Here is a 20566-nt window from a genome sequence, read left to right on the forward strand (position 1 = left end):
GGAATCTTAGTTGTTATCTACTCCCTTCCTATGGCCCCCAAAGAATCCTCCCTTCCACACACCTCAAAAGTGGTGTTTGCTTGAAGAGCTTTTCAGAGGAGGAACCAAATCTCTTCTGAGTCCACCCATGAATCTTTTCCATACAAGTGGTCAAGTGTCAGAGGTCAGATTTGAATCCAGGTCTTCCTCAGGAAGCATTCTATCCACCCTACCTTGCCACCTACATGTTTGATTATTAAAGTTGCAAAAATATATTGGATAGTCTCTACATGTGTGTGTGTGTGTGTGTTTGTGTGCACCCATGCATGCATGTGTGCATGCATCTAGGTGTTGTTCGAACTCTGTAGAATTGCTGGGATTCATTAAGATTTAGATAAGTTATTCTTAGGGTGATTGTGTACAGTGATCTGCATTGATTTTGTACACTCATTTATAATTTCCTTGGAGCAGGCAATTACTCCTTAGTCCTCTGTGAGCATTTAGGACAGCATTATTGAGCTTAATGTAATTATTCATGTAAATGATGATTAACAATGATAATAAGAGAAACATCCTAGCACATACTGATTGGCTCACTCGGTGACTACTCATTTCACCAGGGTTTCTGGTACCTAACTATTTCCTTGTTGGTGAAGAAATCAATCTTCCTGCACCATTATATTGTTACTGTGATTACAAACAGGAGTTTGAACATGGGCTTAGCTCATTTCCCACACAGTCCCCAAATTCTTAGCAGTAGTTTTTCTTTTGAGCTTACTGACATTTATTTCACAACAAAGCATCTGTAGTTGTGACTAAATTTCCCTTGGGAGAAGATTCTGTTTATTATCTCCATAACTTGCTTAAAAATACATGCACATTCCAACATTCAATTCTTGGTACATTTTGAGAAACAAGACAGGTCATCACTCCTGCTTCCAAAATGGCTCTTTCCTGGAAATCAGAAGTCAGAACCTGATGTAAGCAGCTGATGGAGCATGAAGTTAGTTAAAGTCATACCTGCTACTTCATTCCTATTTAAATATTAATGTTGGTTGATTTACATGAACTTGAAAGATGCTTCTGCTAAAAGCCAGAGAAACCATTTACAAATCATTCCGTTCAAAAGAATGTTGGCCACGAAATCCTTTCTTTCTTGATGGAGCCAATTTAAACTGAGCTGACAAGTTTAAGACTACACATCGAGACAGAAAAATGTCACCATTGTTTTGGTAGCAGATTGAGTGGAGGGTTCAGTGGCTGTAGCTACAGCTCTTTAAATCATGAGAAGGCAGGTTATGAACTGCAGGAGACAGAGACTAACAGGGAAGGCTCCTGCTCCCCATAGCTACATGATATATATCAAATGGTTCAGGCTGAAGAAAGCACTCCATGGTATTCTCCTTAATGAAATCTAATGATTCGACCTTGCCTGATTGAAATCTTTGTGTTGACTACTGGGAAGCTTTAGAGAATAAGAAGGAAAAATAAGAGCAAGCAGTGAAGGAATAGTTTCCAGAGGAAGGATTTCAGTTGTGTGGAGGTAAACTGAGATCATGGTTAACAGACTTTTGCTAGTAATGGTGAGGATGGAGAATGCTATTGTCCCTTAAGCAGTAAGGATGATCTTTCAAGGACTCAAGTCAAGTAGTCTTTATTAAGTGCCTACTGTATACCAGGCACTATGCTAAGCACTAGGGATAACAAAGAGGCACAAAAATTTTCTGCCTTCTTGGAGCTCAGAATCAAGTAGATTCACAGAGATTTGTAGGATCATAAATCATAGGGGCATAAATTTAGAACTAGAAGGGACCTTAGTGGCCATCTATTCCAACCCATTTTCCAGATGAAGAAACTGAAACCTAAAGAGATTAAGTGGCTTGCCCGTGATTACAGAGCTTGTAAGTTACCAAGCTAGGATTTGAACCCAGGTCTTCTGACTTTAACTCCAGTTTACTTCCTATTGTATCAAACTGCTACACAAATGTACTTACTCTGTTTAATCACTATAAAATGAAAGAGGAAAAAAATGAGGGTCTTTAAAAAATAGCTTACCATGGTAGTTATTTGTCCTGGCTGATAGAGCCTGGGATCCTAGAATTTACATCTGGGAAGGAACTCAGAGATCTCAAAATCATAGGATCATAGGTCTGGAGCTGGAAATTTTCCAGATAATCTAGTCTAACTTCTTAGTTTTACAGATGAGGACACTGAGGCCCAACTTAAATAACTTGCTCAAGGTTGCAAAGCAGTCTGAAAGACTTTAGTTCAAATCCCCTCTCTGATACTTACTAACTGTATGATCACTGGAAAGTCACTTCATTTTTTTCAAGCCTCAATTTCCTTATGGGTAAAATGATGGTAGAAATTACCAACCTCATGGGATTGCTATGACGCTCAAATGAGATAACGTGTATAAAGTGCTTTGCAAATCTTGAAGTGCTATATAAATGTCGGCTATTATTATTTCTTACAGAATTATAGCAGATCAGGGGAAAATGTTCTAGAAAAGAGTTTTATTTTTAGAGTTAAAAAAAGAACTGTATCCTATGCCATAAAATAGTATTGAAAGTCTCCCAGTGATGTCCCTGGAGAGAAAGAATGTGTTTAAAATGGCACAGAGGAAGCTGAGATCTGAGACGGGATGTGTTCTTTATCTAGCCAGCTTCTAATCTGTACATGACCCAAAGGAATATTCCTTCAGCCTTTGCATGGAGTTGAAATTCCCTCCTCATTTACTCAGGTCTTTTTTTTTTTAATTTTTTTAAGCACAAAAGAAAAAAAAAGGTCTTCCTGTAATTGAGCTTTAGTAAAGTGACTGGTACTCTATTTAAAGAGAATATGAATCATGTCCTGTGTGGCCATTACATTTTTAAAGAAATGTACTAAAGTGAGTAAAAAGAATGTATCAGGCTCAAACCTGGATACTGCAAAGCTAAGCTGATCGGCAGATTTTCAGAAATTCAGGAGGAAGATAATGTTCAGAGAGAGCAAGGCAAAAATTGGACCAATGGGGTATCACAGACTTGGAGTCAAGAGGCCTAGGTTCAAGTCCTTGCTCTGATGCTCATTCTCTTTGTGACCTTGGACAAAATCACATGCTCTCTCTGCACCTCAATTTCCACATTTGCAAAATGAGGAAGTTGGACTGAATTTCTAAGAGACTTTGTAGTTTTCAAATTTGTCTTTCCTCAGATCACAAAAACAAGAAAAGGACCCACATGTACAGAAATATTTATAGCAGCTCTTTTTTGTGGTGGCCAAGAACCGCAAATTGAGGGGATGCCTGTCAATTGGGGAATGGCTGAACAAGTTGTGATATATGAATGTAATGGAATACTATCATGCTATAAGAAACAATGAGCAGGAAAATTTCAGAAAAATTTCGAAAGACTTATATGAACTGAGGCTGAGTGAAGTGAGCAGAAACAGGAGGATACTGTACACTGTAACAGCCACAGTATGCAATGACTGACTTTGATAGACTTAGCTCTTCTCAGCAATGCAAAGACGTAAGGCAATGCCAAGGGACTCATGATGGAAAATGCCATCCACATCTGGAAAAAGAAATATAGAGTGTGAATACAGATCGAAGCAGGCTATTTTCTTATTTTGTTTTATGTTTTTCTTTCTCATGGTTACTCCCATTCATTCTAATTCTTCTATACAACATGATAGATGTGAAAATGTTTAATAGGAATCCTTACGTAGAACCTATATCAGATTGCATGCCATCTTGGGGAGGAGGAGGAGAGGGAGGGGGAGAAAATCTAAACTCACAGAAGTGAATGTAGAAAATTAAAAATAAATAAACTTATTAAAAAAGAAAAGAATTGTCTCTCCTTTCATTTTACTGGTAAGGAAACTGAGGTCCTGGAAGGTGAAGAGGTACAATGATTTGCCCAAAGTCCCACAAAGAAAATGCTAACTAGCAGAATTCAAATTTGAACCCAAGTCTTCAGACAACAGACTAAGTACATTTTCGACTTCACCACATTGTTTCATACATAATCATAGATTTAGAGCTGTAACAGACCTTAAAGAACATCCAGTATAAATCCCTTATCCTACAGAAGGGGAAATTGAGGCTGAGTGAAGAGAGTTTCTCAAGGTCACACAGCTAGTTGGAACAGTTTTGCATGTTTTGACATTTTTGTTCTATATAATTACATAGAGCTAAAGAGGAAAACAACAGTTGAGTTCTGGTCTTGAAGAACTCATTGAGCGAGGAAACTTAATGGTATGTATATGACTCTTCTTGAAATGCACATTTCATCAAACACTTCTTTAAAAAGCTGTTAATGGAACACCGCTTGATTTAGTTTCTAAATCAGTCACCACTAATGTAGATGGCACGCACGTCTAAAGGGTGACTTCATACCATAGACTCAGCTAGACAATTTATGCTGCCCTTTGCCTCAGTTCTTCTCTTTTAAAAATGGTAATAACATTTCTTCTTGACCTCCATCTACTATGGAGAACTTTGAGGGCATCTGAGTCAGATGCCATTAGAACTCTGGGATGATGATTGATTAAGTCCTTGGAAGACACACTTAACAAGAACACATGGATGCTATCAGATAGCAACATTGGCACTGACTGAACCCAGTGGGTTTTCATTAGGGTACAGGTGTATGCTATTGTCAAGACCTTGCTAAACAATCGTGGGATGGTCCCTTATCCTTTTGAAGCCTCAGGTTCCTTGTCTGTTAAATAAGGGTATTGGACTAGTGGATCTCTAAGATTTTTTCTGTCTTCAGAACCTGGGGTTTCTGATATCTAATAGAGCATAAAATGAGGATATATGATTGTCAAAAATATTTGTTACTGTCATGGAGGATGTCTGTCCTATGCAGAGGTCAAATGGATGTCAATTTCCCAAGAGACGGTAAGGTCATCCAGTTGTTCCTGTTCATAAATGTCTTGTGACATCAATACATGAATGGAAAAATATTAATCAAGCATTTATTATGTGCCATGTAGTGGGATAAATGTTAGAGACACAAACAAAAAAACAGAGAGTTCCTGTCCTCAAGTGGCCTACATTTTAATGGGGGAGACAACATGTAGGAGTAGGATGGCCAGGGAGGAGTACTTTAGCTTGGAAAGTTATAGGGATTGTGAATGTGGGTAGAAGCTGACATACTCCATCAAAGAGCAATGACAGAGTTGATATGATCATTGTTCCTGGCTCCAGACCTGGAGGTTCAGGGAGAAGAGGAAAGTATACTTGTACACTGGTGAGGAGGTTGTGCAAGGGGAGGATGGAGAGTACAGGGTGATCAAGACCCATGATATCAAAAGGTTTCCTCAACTTAAGTTTCTATATTTAAGTTAATAATCTTTCTTTTTCTTTTGTTATGGTGTGTTTGTTTTAGCATTTAAGTCTAAAATAAAAAAAGAAAAGTCAAAACTAAAATAAAATTAAATATATGAAGAAAAAAAAGATTTCCTCAGTGAAATCTACAAACACTTAAAAGAGTGACCTATACTATCTACATAGAAAGAAAGAAAGATGAAAAATGCCTATTGCCTAACCAGAGGTCAGCAAACAATGGTTCATGGACCAAAACTAGGCTAAGACTAGTTAGCTTGAGGGCTGTACAAAAACAGGTGGTAGACCAGATATGGCTCACAGGCTGTAGTTTACTGACCCCTCACCTAATATGACCATTGATTTAGAGCATCAGAACTTATATTTCTTGGAAGGGCACTGAAAATAGACATGAGCTGCAGTCATAATTGAACAGAAAGAAGAGAATGGGAAGACTGCCTTTGATCACATATTCAAAGATCCCCAACTCCTCTGTGATAGAAAAAAAAGTTTCATCTTCTTAACACCAGTATTTAGGAGATGCTTATGCCAGGAAACCATAGAATAACACCATTTCATTGAATCAAAATTGAGGGTGATTCAAAGGCCAATGAAGACATCCATGACAGACATAAGAAGACCAGAGTAGCCTAGAACCAAGAGTGTCCTGAGGCTTAAATGAGATAATGGATATAACGCAGTTTGCAAAGTACTTAAGGCACTATATAAAATGCCAGTAATTATTATTAATAGTACTATTACTATAATTATTATTATGATTAGCTTATGATCCCCAGGTTTCTGGTCTGGTGATGATTTTCATTCACTGAACTTGCTACTACACTGCTCTTGGGCTCAACAGTAATTACAAGGGTGTGCTTTTAAATGTTTAACAACCAGGCTCTGCAAATATATGTGTGTATGTTTATACACACACATATATGTATGTATATACATTATATATATGTACATATATATTATACACACTTTTAAGTTCACTCTATTAGTAACACTTTCTTAAGTATAGACAATCACAAAGCAATAAAGCAAGCCCTGATTTATGAAGATTACCAGTTTCTGAAGTGTAAATGCTCACACGGACAATTTAATAATTGAGTCACAAAAGCAGCTCAGATCTGACTAGAACCCAGATTTCCTAACATTCCAGTATTCTGTCTAATTATTTAATTAAAAATCATGGATGCCGTATAGGAAAACTTGAATGTTTCTTAGTAAGCCCCCATTACAGTTTAAGACAGACAATTCAAGTCAGAGGTACCAAAATTAAAATGGACTTCACGTGAAGAAGGATCACAGGTTTATAGATCAAAAGCTGGAAATGATCTCAGGACCTGTAGTCCAAAAGCTCTATTTAACAGTTGAAGAAACTGAGTGCCAGAGAGGTTAAGTGATTGTCTAAGATCACGCAGGTAGTGTCAGAGGTTGGCTCTAAACCCAGCTCCTCAGACTTCTCAGTTAGTACTCTTTCCATCGCACCCCATTGCCTCCATCTAACCCAAGATAAGATGGTAATAGATAAAACAGGCCAGCCAGGCTCAGACTCTGATCTGCAGAGGCAGGTACAGAGAAGAATCCATTATGGAGTCCTCTGCCCTGTTCTGCAGTAATGAAGTTCCCTTGTGGGAGAAAGTTTTTGCCATTGTTTTTTGGAGTGATGGTGCTGCAGGTACTAATAAGCTGGAGGACCCAGCCTGAATCCTCCTCTACTCCCTCTTCCTGAAGCCATTTGCCCATGAACTTTGTTCTGCTGGCAGAGCCAAACATCTTTCTACTACTCAGGTTTACCTACCACTCTTTCTTAGGCTACAGGGTCCATCCCAGCTTTAGAGGTGGCAGGCTTCCCATAGCATATTTGTTTTTTTTCCTGGCTAACCTACCATCTTTTGGAAGCACAGCATAATTATGCATAAATAACATTGTGATAGAGAAACCTAGGGGAAAGGGGGCTAGAAGGCCCTGTTCTATGGACTGAACTATTTGTGAGGATCAGAAATAGTGCCACCTCATTTTTCAAGTCTACAAAATACAGAGGGATTCCATGGCATATTTTATTTTTATACGTATCACTGCAGAGGAAGGTCACAAGAAACTTAAGCAGAACCTTCCTCTTCTGATTCAAATGTATTCTGTGGATTCAGGGGCAACTTTACCAGCATAATAAAGCTTTTTCAAATCAAGACACCGTAATTTTCTATTTCTTTTTTCCTTACCATGAACATGGATGCCATTTGGTTGAAAGGAAGAACTCGTTACTGGCTGGTATGACTTCAAGTGTGATCCTGCTGACTGCTGAACATGGGAAGGTGGTTGTCTCTGCATGACTGAAGTGGGGGCTGGCATTCTCCTGGGGCTGATATGGTGGGGCGATGGAGCAGAAGGGGCAAACCTAAGGAAACAATTGGAAAAACAAAAATGGAAGCAACATAAGATGGCTGGAGCAAAGGTTAATTTTTTTTAAAAAAAAAAAGCTTTGAGGCAAAATGTTAGTTAGCTGATCACAAACCAAGTTAGGAAAGAGAATGACAATATACTCTTAACAAATATACCTGTATTATTTGCTTCTCATCCATTCATTCCCTCCTGTGAGCTTCTCTTTTCACTCACATCTTAACTATGATTATTAAACAAACCAGTAAAGGAGAGAAAAAACAAACAAACAAACCTCACAGTTACATGTGGGTTTGTTAAGTCTTTCAAACTTGATTTCAAACATTTGGAGGTTGGCGAAGCTCAGAGCACATTTTGCCAGGCCCCCTTTTTCTGCTAATTTTTAAATCCATTTGTATTTTAAGGGAAATTTAATCCATATGTTTCTGATTCATTTACACTTAGCTCATCAAAATTTTGTTTTGTAAGACACATGTGATGTCCAAGAAGTGTTACAGGGCTTTGGTATGACGGTTTAATCCTTTTCAAACAATGCATTTCCCTTTGCCAAGAGTAAATTGACTTAAACCTCAAAAGGGTCAAGTATGGTTTGAAATGTAGAGCCCCAGAGGCTGAAGTGGGTTCTGTGCTTGGCACAAAGCACTCCCTTGGCTCAAACAGAAACAGAATGGGAAACCATCTTTTGCAACTATTTATGCCAATCATATTCGTTCGGTAGAGTAGTTTTTAGGTGGAAGGTAGGGAAGAAATGTTTGTAATAACTCATTACCTAGCACTTTAGCATTGATAATATACTTTCTTTTTAACAGCCCTGTAAGGTTGGTAACATAAATATTATTTTTATGCATAATATTTTATTTTTCCCCAATTACAAGTTAAAATAATTTTCTATCATTTGCTTTTTTAAGTTTTGTGTTTCAAATTCTATCCTTCCCACCTCCCTGAGATAGTAAGCAGATATAGGTTATACATGTGCAATCATATAAAACATTTCCATATTAGTCATTTTTGTAGAAGACTCAAATAAAAAAGAATAACAGAAAGAAAGTGAAAAATGGCATGCTTCAGTCTGTTTTCAGTTCTTTCTCTGGAGGTGGATAGAATGCTTCATCATGAGTCCTTTGGAAGTGTTTTAGACCATTGTATTGCTGTGAATAGCTAAATCATTCACAATTCTTCATCACACAATATTGCTGCAGCATTTTCCTGGTTCTACTCACTTCACTTTGCATCAGTTTATGTAAGTCTATCCAGGTTTCTTCTGAAATCATCTGTCTGTCATTTTTATAGCACAATAATATTCCATCACAATCATATACCACAATTTGTTTAGCCATTCTCCAATTGATGGGCATCCCTTCAATTTCCAATTCTTAGCCACCACAAAGAAAGAGCAAGCATAAATATTATTAACATTAATTTATGGATGAGGAAACTAAGGTTCAGAGATGTTATGTTTTATCTGGGATACATAAGGGAAGATGTATTTTTATCTTGTAATATCTTGTAGTAAGAAAAGTAAAAGAAAGTTTTTAGTACAGATTATTTTTCTTAAATTTGAAGAGGGACATTCTTTTTAGAGCAATGCAATAGCTAAGAATACACAAAATTTATATGGTTCTTTAAGGTTTGCAAAGCCATTTATCTCATTTGAGATACACAACAGACCTGTGAGGTAGGTGTTGTAATTACCCACAATTCAAAGAAAAACCTATTGATTTAGAGTGAGTTTTTAGAGTTATAGCTATTAAGTGTTAGAGGGAGTTTTTGAACTAAGGTCTTCCTGAATTGTAATTAAGTGCTCTATCCACTGTGCCACCTAGCTGTCTATCCATGGAACATATAGAAAGAGGTCTTCACTCCACAATGTATCTAGCAATACAATGATAAGAATCTCCAGGAATTTGGCACCAGCCAGTACTTCTGTGGACTTGGGCATTAGTGGGACCCATCTGGCAGGTCCATAATGATCTTCAGCCATAATACCACTCCAAGCTCATGTTTAGTCTTGGTTCCTGCCTATTTGTGAGCAGGAGGGTAGAGAAAGGGAACAGATATAGGCTTGTGGCCACTAGTGCTCTGGCAAAGCCATAGCCCAGAAAGTACCTTAGATAGGTTCTGCTCCCTTTTGACCCTTTCCAGGGGATACTTCCAATCCATCTAAAGACTTGAAGAGACCTAAATTTGGGTGTCAAATTCATCTCCACCTCCCACTGCCACATATACACACTTTCTTTTCTTGAACAACCATGAAATTAGGCACTTAGTAAGCATGTAGAAGGCAGTGTGCTGGTGCCTTCATCACAAAGATTAAAAAAGCACAGTTGTCCTTAGACTTATAGACTACTGAGTGGGGAGTAGGAAGGGATACAACATCTGTAAATATAAGTCTAAGTCAAGGAAGAATGGGAGAAGGGAACTGGCATAATTCAGAAAGGTACTCTAGGAAACTGAGGAACCAGAGAATGCTAGGACCAGGGGAAGGTGGGGCAGTGTCTGGCACATAGTAAGTATTTAAGAAATGCTAGTTGACTGGGAGAAATAGAACCTGAGCTGAATCATGAAGGAAGAGGATTTAAACACTGGGTGGAGGCGGAGGAGGGAGGAAGAGGACAGGGTTAAAAGGAGTACATTAGCTTTCACAAGAAATGCAAAGAGGCTGAAGATGGCAAGATGAAACTGAAGAACAGCTAACAGTCTAGTTTGGCTGGAATGTAGAGGCCATGGAAGCAAATAATGTGGAATAAAGCTGAGAAGGTAGACTGGAGTCCCAAATGCCAGGCTAAGGAATTTGCTTCATTTCTATAGGCATTAGAAATCTACTGAAGACTTTTGAGCAGGGGAGTGGCATATGCCTTAGAAAGATTATTTTAGTAGCTGTCGAAATAGACAAGATAGAGAAGAGATCAGCGATAGGGAGTCCAATTTGGAGACTATTATAATAGTTGAATAATTCTAAAAGTTGAAAAAATAACCTGATTCCTAAAATCTGGGGCTGACTCTTAGATCAAAACCAATTTTGATAAGTCCTAATAGACAGTGGTCATAAGTTTACCAAAAGTACAGCTTAGTGCATTACCAACTTTTCAACTAGATGTTCTTCCATCCTTTAGACACAGAGTGTGAAATTAGCATTCCTAGATCACTCATCTGATTATATCATTAACTTCCTTGTAACAAGTCAATTTACCTCTCTCTGCCTTTTAAAGTCCATATATCAAAAAGGATGACTCTCCAAATTGAGATCTCTTTCCTTTCCTGTTCTATCCTGCTCTGCCCTCTTCCCTTTTCCTTCTCTCCACTCTCTTTCTTTCTCTCTCCCCTGCTCTTCTGTCTTCTTCTCCCTTCCATCCTCCCTGTTGGAACAGCTTAAGTGAGACAGTATGTAAAACTATTCTTACCTTTCTATTGGGATATAATATAGATGTGTTAAGAAACAACAAAGAGACAAAGAATAATATTGGACTAGATGACTTAAAAGTTCCTTTACAACTCTTAAGATATGAGATTTCAGTGGACAGAGGCAGTGAAGTAGTTAAATTAAGCCACCTGGTTTACTTACAGTTTTTATTGCTACTACTTCTTTTAAAGAAAACATTAATTGAAGACCTCTTGCCAGGTAAATATTTTTTTTCAGAGCCTATTAACCTTTCAGTAGATATTATCCTGAGAAGAAGTGTTAAAAGACTTAGGTAAACAAATACAGGACTTACACTGAGAACATCATCTCCATGGATCTTTCTAAGACCTTCCCCAAGTCCTTCTCCAGTGTCTCATTATGGCATAGACATGAGCTGTGGAGTTTGAAGGTTAAGTACCACAAATTGTAGTAGGCCCTACTATGCTTGAAAGCATTTGATTCAGACTGAGTTTGCTTGTGAAGAGAGAGACTCATCACCAGGCCATTGACTACTAGGTGACAAATTCTTTGGCCAGAGTGACCCATGAAACAAAGAGAAAAGGGGGAAAATGGCTCTCACTTTTAGGCAACTTCTTCTACAATGTTGATGGTGACAGAAGAGAGAATAGAGGCTAACATTAATTAAACATTAACTTAACTGCTGGAACATTAAGTGTAGAGTGTTTATCCAATGATTGGTGAAATGACATACAATTGGAAGAAGTGACCCATATCAATATTGACATTCTTATAATGAATGAAATAAAAGAAAGTTGTAGCTAAATGGATAGATGGCTGACAGGTTTGCTCTGGAGAGGCAAATAAAAAGTTAGTGTAGTGGAGTTAGTTTCATTGTGTGTCAAAAGGCAATGTGAAATATCATTTTATGACATGCTTGGTTTGTATCATCTTACATTGTTCATGATGAACATAGATAAGCAAAAGAAGGACTATGCAGATAAATACAGTTTTGATACCAACATCTGCTGTGGAGAGGGAAGGGAGAGAGAAATGCTTCAAAGAATTTGATATGATCCTCCCAACCAAATCAAGGTATTCTTTGATACATATGTTGGTGACTTTAATGCTAAGGTGGACACAAAAGAGCATAAAAATAGGTTTTAAAATATGGTTTAATGTTAAGATGGTTTGAAGAGTATTCAGAAGTCTCATACCTATATGGAACTGTAAAATCATATGTTTAGAGTTGGAAGTACAACCTCCTTAATTTTTGTCAGAAGAAACTGATACTCAGAGATGTTAGAAGATGTGTCCATCATCACAGAGCTAATAAGTATAAGGCAGATTTGAACCCAAGTATCCCCGACTCCAGTTCCAGTATTTTAAACACTATATGAATACTTTCTTCCAGAAGAAAATTGGGATGTAGACATGGCAAGCACAGATTAACATCATCCGGAATGAAATTGAGCTTAGCAGACATGAAACTACTGGCTACTGGCAAAAGGAATGATTTTAGAATCAGCTGTTTGAATGAGGTCAGAAAATTGAAAAGATAAAGAAAAAGTCAAAAATGAGCATCAAAGTAAAAGAAAGGCTAAGGATGAGAAGATATTTCATAAAATTGTAATAACTACAACCTGATCTCTTAAAACTGACTCTCAGTCCTGAAAAATAGTAGGTGGAGAAAGTCCAAGATGTTGCCTTTGCTTATAAATGTTTGCTTCAAAATTTTAACATATGAAACAGTTGCCACAGTGAGGAGCCCCAAAAAACCCCAAAATCATCTCAGTCAGAAAATACTCAATTTACCCAAGAGTTATAACTATTGGCAACTTTGGCTTAGAATAGAAATACATTTGTATTGCTGTGATGCCAATCAGTGATTAAAGATCTCCCCCTGCCTAAAAAGAGTATATATATCCAGAAGGTAGCCATTGTAAGGTCAGAATTCAGCCCAAGGAGAAGGAGTAAGAACTCTGAGTCAACAGAGCTGCAGAGAAAGTGCAGAGCAGAGAGTGGAAACCAGGGAGCTGTGGAGACCAAAGAACACAGGTAACCAGAAAGTTGGGATTTGTGAGGGTTTACAGGAAGGCCTCAGTAGGGGGGAAGGTTACAGGATGACTTGGTTCTTTGCTGTAATACTGTGTTATAATTTCCTTGTTGTTACATTGAAGATGACTTACTGGTTTTGGAATATGACTGCTATGTTGTGTTGGTCTTGGGGTTTGATCCTCTGGTGTATAAATAAATGTTATACTTCCTCTGCCTTCTACCTGGAGAATCTCTTATACTTTGAGATTCTGAACTATACAGGCATGTTCATGGTTGTCTTTGAGGTCATGAACCTTGCCTTACTGATACAATTGCATGGGAGGATTCTGGAATCCAGAGCCACCCACAGTGTCAGAGCCCAGGATCTGTCTATAATAGTGATCCAGTTTCAATATAATTTGTTTGTTGAATTTTCAATGATTTGGGGGAATTGTATTTGTAATTACAGGAATTTGTTGTCTGTTGGTTAATAAAGGATAACAGTCTTCTGGCATGTAATTCTAGCTTCCTGACAATTTTTTTAAGGTATCTGGTAGATGCTAAATTTTTGTGACCTTCAGTGATATGTTGCTTGGTTTCTATCATTTCTTAGCTCCTTAAGAATGACTTTTTTCTGTACTTTCCAATAATGTTAGCCTCAATTTATCATTCTCCCTCACCCAACACACCCAAAGTCATATCTTGGCATTTCTTCTCTACTGTTATAGCCAACACCTTAGTTCAGATCCTCATCACCTCTCGCCTGGATTATTGGAACAGTCTCCTATTTGATCTACCTACTTCAGGTCTCTTCTCACTCTAGTCCATCCTACAAACTGCCACCATGTCATTCATCTACTCAATAAACTTCAGTGGCTCCCTGATACCTTTTGGATGAAATACTGTCTCTTAAATTTAATTTTAAAAATCCTTTACAACTGGTCTTAATCTATGTTTCCAGAGTCATTGTACATTACTCCATTGGTCTTCTCACTGTTCCTGACACTGAACTTTGTGCCTTAGCAATGGCAGTCATCTCTTCCTGGAATGCATTCCTATGTTAATTTTATCCCACAGGTCCTTTTTCTTCAAAATGTACTAAAATACCATCTTCTACATACAATCGTTCCTGATCTCTCAAGTACTAGTGTTCTTCCTCTCAAGCTACCTTTTCCTGATAAATAAGGCAAGAAAACATAAAATTCACTTTGAAAAGATTTCTATCAAACATTATAATTAAAAAGATTAGTAAAGAGACAATTTTTCATACTGATAGAATCCTTATACTTTTTTCAATTATTTAATAATTAATTCATCAGTTAAACAAATACTTATCAAGCACCTGCAGTGCACAAAGAACTGTGAAAAGTGGCGGGGGAAGTGCAAAGTTTAGATATGTCCAGATCCCTGTACGCATAGAGTTTCCATTTAGCAGTGAAATAAAACACATAAAGATATCACTATAAGACATGGCAGTATACAAACTACAGTGTTAAGGCTGGGGGAAAGGCTGACTGGAAAGAGCATCTAAGGATTCCTGGAGGATGGGACATCTAAGCTGGGCTTCAAAGGATTGGAAGGAATTCGATAGGCAAAAAAGGGGAAGGGAAACCCAATCTAAATAAAAGGAACAGGATTAAAGGCATGGAGGCAGAAGAGTGGGTTGAGTTTTTTGAAAAGAGACTAAAAGAGGATAGTAATATGAGACATCTAGAAATGGAGGGCTATAACAGGTTTGCAGAATGTCAAGCAAAGGAGGTTTTTTTTACTCAGTAGGTAATAAGGAAGGAGTCACTGAATATTTCTGAGCAGAGTGATGATATAACAAGGTCTCTGCATAAGAAAGATCATGATGCTGAACAAATGAGACATTACAATAATTCAGATTCACTCTGTTAGAGTTGTGCCCAGAAGCTAGAGAATGGACTCAATAACCTCAGAAGTTCTGTCCAGGCTAATTATTCTACAAAATATGACTCTGTGATGCAATAATCTCCATTTTCCCCAGCTGCTAATCTGCATGCCTTGCTGTTTATCATTATTAGCCTTACAAGGTTTAAACTTTACAAGGCTTCATTTTCTCCCACTTACTGTCTTCTTCCTTGGTCTCTTTATGCTTTTGAAACAATAGATCACTGTTATATAAATATACAAGCCACTAAGACCAGCAAAATCCCTGCTTACAGGAAACAGACTGCATTGACGGAAAACAAACATAAAATCCAGGCTGACACCCTCCACTCACTTAGAGTAGTTTGAGTAACCTTACCATGAGTTAGAAGTGGTCTGCCAAAATGTAGGAAACAGGTTTCAAATACAGAAGGACAGAAAATATACTTAGCAAAAGAATATTCTCCTTAAGTTTGTACTGATTTTTCAACTTTTCTTTGGTGTTTGTTCTGCCTAGTTTCCCTCCCCTCCTTAGCCCCCCCCCCACCATATAAACTCTTCCTCAACTTTATGCTCGGGAACAAGGAAGAGCTTTGTGCAAGTTTACAAGGCTTGGGCAACGAGAGCAGATGGCAAAGAGGATGGAACAGAGGGGACCACTATGTTGGTCAATGTTCATCAACACTATGAAAGTTTCCCAGAGTATTGATATGGCTTTCATAGGTTTACTGAGCAAGGGGTCTCTAAAAGATCTTAATTGAAAGTGATATTTCCTTTCTTAAATTCATCTTTTTCCTCATCATTGACAATATCATGATCATAACTTCCTTGAGAGATAATGGGTTTGTTCTAATTGTAGGTCTTCAAACAGAAGATCTATGACCACTTGTTGAGTGTTCTTGTAGAGATTCCTTTTGAGTTTGGGTTGCACTAGATGGCCAATGAGATGGTTTTCTACCCTCAAATTTGATGATTCTGCTAAATCTGTGATGTTTCTATGGGCTTTGTATAGTTGTAGCATGCCATAGAGGATAGAGAGCCAGTTTCAAGGTAAAGAAGAGCTGAATTCAAGTCCCACCTGGGAAACATACTAGATGTGTGCCCCTTAAGCATGTCAGCACAGTGCCTGGCACATAGTAAGTACTTGTTCATGTAATATCTCAGTGCCCTAAGCAACCAAGACTGTACGCACATTATGGGGCAGATGCAATGAAGATAGTAGAGGGAGTTTCTTCATCAGAAAGCTCCCTGTATCAATGAAATCATGTGTCCAAACTCTCCCCTTATCCCTGTCTTAAGATTGCATAATCATTATCATCCTGGTGAGGTATCACAGGTATCGTGATCTGCATGTTACAGCTGAGTAAATTGAGGCAAAAAGAGTTTAAGTGACTTGCCCAGGGTTACAGCTGGTTAAGTGTCTCAGACAGGATTAGAACCCAGGTCTTCCTGATTCCAAATCCAAAGCTCAATCCATGAACCCATGGTCTCCTGAATAATGTCACCAGAATCTTTCTCTTTTCCTGTCACATGCTTATTTGTATCAGACATGTCTCCACCCCCTTTTCCCAGAGCCAACACTTCCCCTTTCTAAACTTCAGTTTCCTCATCTATAAAACAAAGGAGATGGTCCCTTCCAACACTAAATCTGAGGATCATATGATTTTATTGGCCTGGAATGCCCTTTGCAGATTCCTTGAGAATAAGGTCTCCTACTTTCCTCATCTTTCTTTCCTCAGAGCCCAACATGGCACTTTGCAATAGAAGCTGCTTAAATATTTGCTGTCCTGAATTCAACTGAATTTGAGTTATTGGTACCATTTAACCTCCAAATGCAGGAAGATTGGCAAGTGACAAGCATTTTCCCAAAGTCCAGCCACTCAATGTGTGTTGCACTGATTCCCAAAGGAATACAATTTCATTGTCAGGCCTCATTTTACTCACTTGGAAAATGAGGTCAAATTAGATGATCTTTAAGGTTCTTTTCAGCTGCAAGTTCTATCACATAGGTCTGAAACTGACCTTTTCCACTTACCAGCTGAGTGACCATGTTTCTTTTATTTCCTACAATTTCCTACTAGTGAGAATGTACTTTGTCGATGCTCCCAGAACCAATATGCTGAATTCTAGACATTTTCAATTCATGCTGCCTAGTATGTTCCCTCCCTTTCTCTCTCCACTCCCCACCCCCTCCACCAACAACTTTCTGCTTCTTACTCTGGGAACGGTAACAGAATTAACACTACCATTCCTGGAAAGGACATGCAAATCTATTGCTTTATGAATCCATTCAATATCCCTATGACTTTGCTGACTAAAATGCCACTCTCTGTCGGCCATCCCCATGTATGTATTATCCTCCACTATTAAAATGTAAGGTCCTTGAGAGCAAGGACTCTCTAGCTTTTTCGTATGCTTTTGTATATGTAGCTTTGCAATTTAGCACAGAGCCTTGCACATAATCAGTGGTTGGAAAATATTCTCATTCATTTATTCCTTGAGTACCTTTTGCCTCCTCTAAAAATAGGGATGATCACATTTGTACTGCTATCTCACAAGAGTGTTCAGAGAATAATGCTTTGCAAATCTTAAAAATGTTATATAGATATGAGTTATTATTCTTATCCCTAAGTAAAAGATACAAAGAAACTGGAGAGGACTCCAATATAAGCTGCAAAGAGGATTTAAGAAAAAAGAAGACCCATGGAGGGAGAGGGGGAAGATAAAAAATAAACAAACAAAAAACCACCCGAGATTATTCAAAGTGAAGATGATAATATTTCTTTTACAGTTGATTTCATACAAATCATAGACCCTTAGAGTTAGAAGGGACCTCAGAGGCCATTTAGAATTAACAAAGATCTTCAGGTATGGTAAGCCTGTCACAAAGAAGGTAGACAGAAATCAGCTCTTCTTCATTTTTCCTCAGGACAAACCAAAAAAAAAATGGACTTAAGCTTTGGTGTGAGAAATTAAGCATACTGTAGGAGGAGTTTCCTGACAGTGAGAGTTATTAAATGTTTGAATGAGTTGCCAGGGAAGATGATGGAATGTCCTTCTCTGGAGACTTTAAAAATAGATTCTCAGATAGATTGGAATCATCCTGATGATTGACTGAATTGTTCATATTTTGTCTTGATGTCTGACATCATATATGCATAGCCTCTGGCTATGTCCCTGGTCATTAGTTTCTCCAATAGAGAGTGGGCAGAGGAAGGAAGAAGTAGAAAAAACTCAAGCTAGTCAATTTAGCTTTGCCTAACAGTTTTGATGAGATAGGAAGTTTTATGTCTTTAAAAGCTAGATAAATATAAATTATCATTATTATTATCATTTTCATCATCAGTCATAAATTTCTCTTCCAAAGTCTCATCATAGCTATAACTCTGGATTCTGGAAAATTATATCCATGGAACATAAGTTCTGGCAGAATTTTCTATATTGGAAAGGTGAAAAGTATGGTACCATTGACAGAGTATACTATTTGAAGAACTACCTAACTGAAATGGAGAGGCTCATCATAAATATTTAGACCTCTAAGAAGTGAGTTCTTCAATCGGGATAACCCATAGTGCACACCAATGGATCTCAGTCTTCTGGGGTCCTCTTCCCCTACCACTGGAAAAGGAGGAAGAGCCATCTGTAAATGATCTGTTAATGTTAACACAACTGTAGGCACTCTAAATGTGAACACTTTGTCCAATGAACAGTGGGCTGACATACTACTGGAAATAAATAAATTAAATCAATACTGTTAGTCTCATAATAACTGAAACCAGAAGATAAAAAATAAGCAGAAGCTAAATGGAAAGATGACTCAAATGTTATCCTTGGACAGGTCAATACAGGAGTCAACAGAATTGGTTTCATCATGCACATAAAAGTAATAAAAACATCATTTCATAAGAGATTTACTCATTTTATCTTGTAGTGCCCATGGTGAGTATAAGCAAAAAAAAAAATAAAAAAGCACCAAGAAGATACTTGTAGCTTATGTACCAATTTCTGGTGCTGAGTACCAGGAGGAAAAGACACCCTATAACCAAACTAACAAGGTCCTCCAAAACAAGTCAACTTCAGTACTTGGTGCCATCAGCATAAAAGTTGATACAGGGGGAGATGGTGAAAAAATATTGTAAAATATGGCTCATGCTTGAAAAATCAAAGAGGCCAAGGGTCTGTGGACTAGTCACAAGACTCACATCAATATAGCATCAACTATGTTCTTCCAGAAAAATAAAATAAAACAAAACATGGTAAATGCTATGTGAGAAAGACCAAAAATGCCATTAAAATAGGATTGACACATCAAACGAGGCTGGTTACTGCTGTGGATGTCATGAGAAGCAGTCAGGTCTTTTGACTCATTGGACCAGTGATCAAAACTAATATTAAATAAGAAGAAAAGCTAAAGATGAGAAGACACTTCAAATAGTTTAGCAGTTTTAATCTGACATATTCAAAGCAGCATTACTGCCAAAAATTAATTTCTTTGCATGTTGCATTCTGGACTTTTTCAACCATTCCCTAGAAAACTCTTCATCCTGGAAGCTCACTCCATCCCGGGAATTTACACATTGGAAGTACCTTCAGGTCCTTTGGTTTATCCCTCTGATTAGCTGGTCCTTTCCTGAATCTGCATTTATGGAGAACACTCAGGGCAGCTATGACTTCATTCCTCTCTAGGCTGCAAGCATTCCAAACTTTCTCTATCATGCCCCTTTGTCGGTTCTCCCCTTGTTATACTTCCTGAAGTATTCCTAAAGATTGCATGAGACCCAACTGAGCCAATCAGCCCAAGAACATACAAAGATAAAACTAGTTAGGAAGGCAATGATACAGACTTGTTGGTCTTTCTAAAATAATCATTTTTATCATTAGTGAAAGAAAAAAATTGCATCTGGTCCCTTATCACTTTAGTTCCCAAAGACAAATTAGGTAATAGCCACTGAATCAGGGATACCCTGTTGAAATCCATGTGGGAGGAATCATAATCTTGAAAGCCCTGAATGTTCACTTATAAGGTATCTCAGTGAGGGGAAGATATCAAAAGAATGGGGGGAAAATCATAGATGATAAAAATATTTTCAAGACAAAATCAAGAAAACATCAGTAATTATTGACTCATATGACTACATTCTAATATCAATAAAGTGCTTATGAGAATGACCTATGTGTGTGTCACAGGCATCCTGGATGAAAATATGAGAGGGGAATGAGCAAGTTTTCATTGGCACTTCATAGAAGACCACATCTTTATAAGTCATACAGTTAAATAAAAGATACAGAGAAGACAAGATCCCGTTGTATTTTTGTTGTTTCTGATTATAGAAAAGCATTTGCCTCAATAGAGTAAAATTCAGCCTTAGAAGCTTTCTCTCCTCTGAAGAGGATTCTCATGCACATATTAAGATCATAGACTTTTGACAAATGCAACCACTGAAATAAATCTGTTCAATGACCTTATTATTCATGTAAAGTGAGACATAAAACAGGGAGTGTGCTCACCAAAGGTGTTTGTTGCTGTCATGAAAGATTTCTTATGCGGAGTCCAAATGAAAGAGGTGTTCCCTAGAGAT

General features: G+C 37.8%; 1 protein-coding gene across 1 annotated transcript in view; it reads right to left on the reverse strand.

The window, feature by feature from the left end:
• Positions 1-20566, reverse strand: part of GLIS3 (GLIS family zinc finger 3) — a 164655-nt gene that overhangs the window by 32339 nt on the left and 111750 nt on the right. Inside the window, exon 6 of the mRNA XM_036739589.1 lies at positions 7525-7700. Within this exon, the coding sequence (XP_036595484.1) occupies positions 7525-7700 (176 nt within the window). The remainder of the gene's footprint in view (positions 1-7524; positions 7701-20566) is intronic.

This window comes from Trichosurus vulpecula, chromosome 9 (genome assembly GCF_011100635.1).
Source record: "Trichosurus vulpecula isolate mTriVul1 chromosome 9, mTriVul1.pri, whole genome shotgun sequence".
Lineage (NCBI taxonomy): Eukaryota > Metazoa > Chordata > Mammalia > Diprotodontia > Phalangeridae > Trichosurus > Trichosurus vulpecula.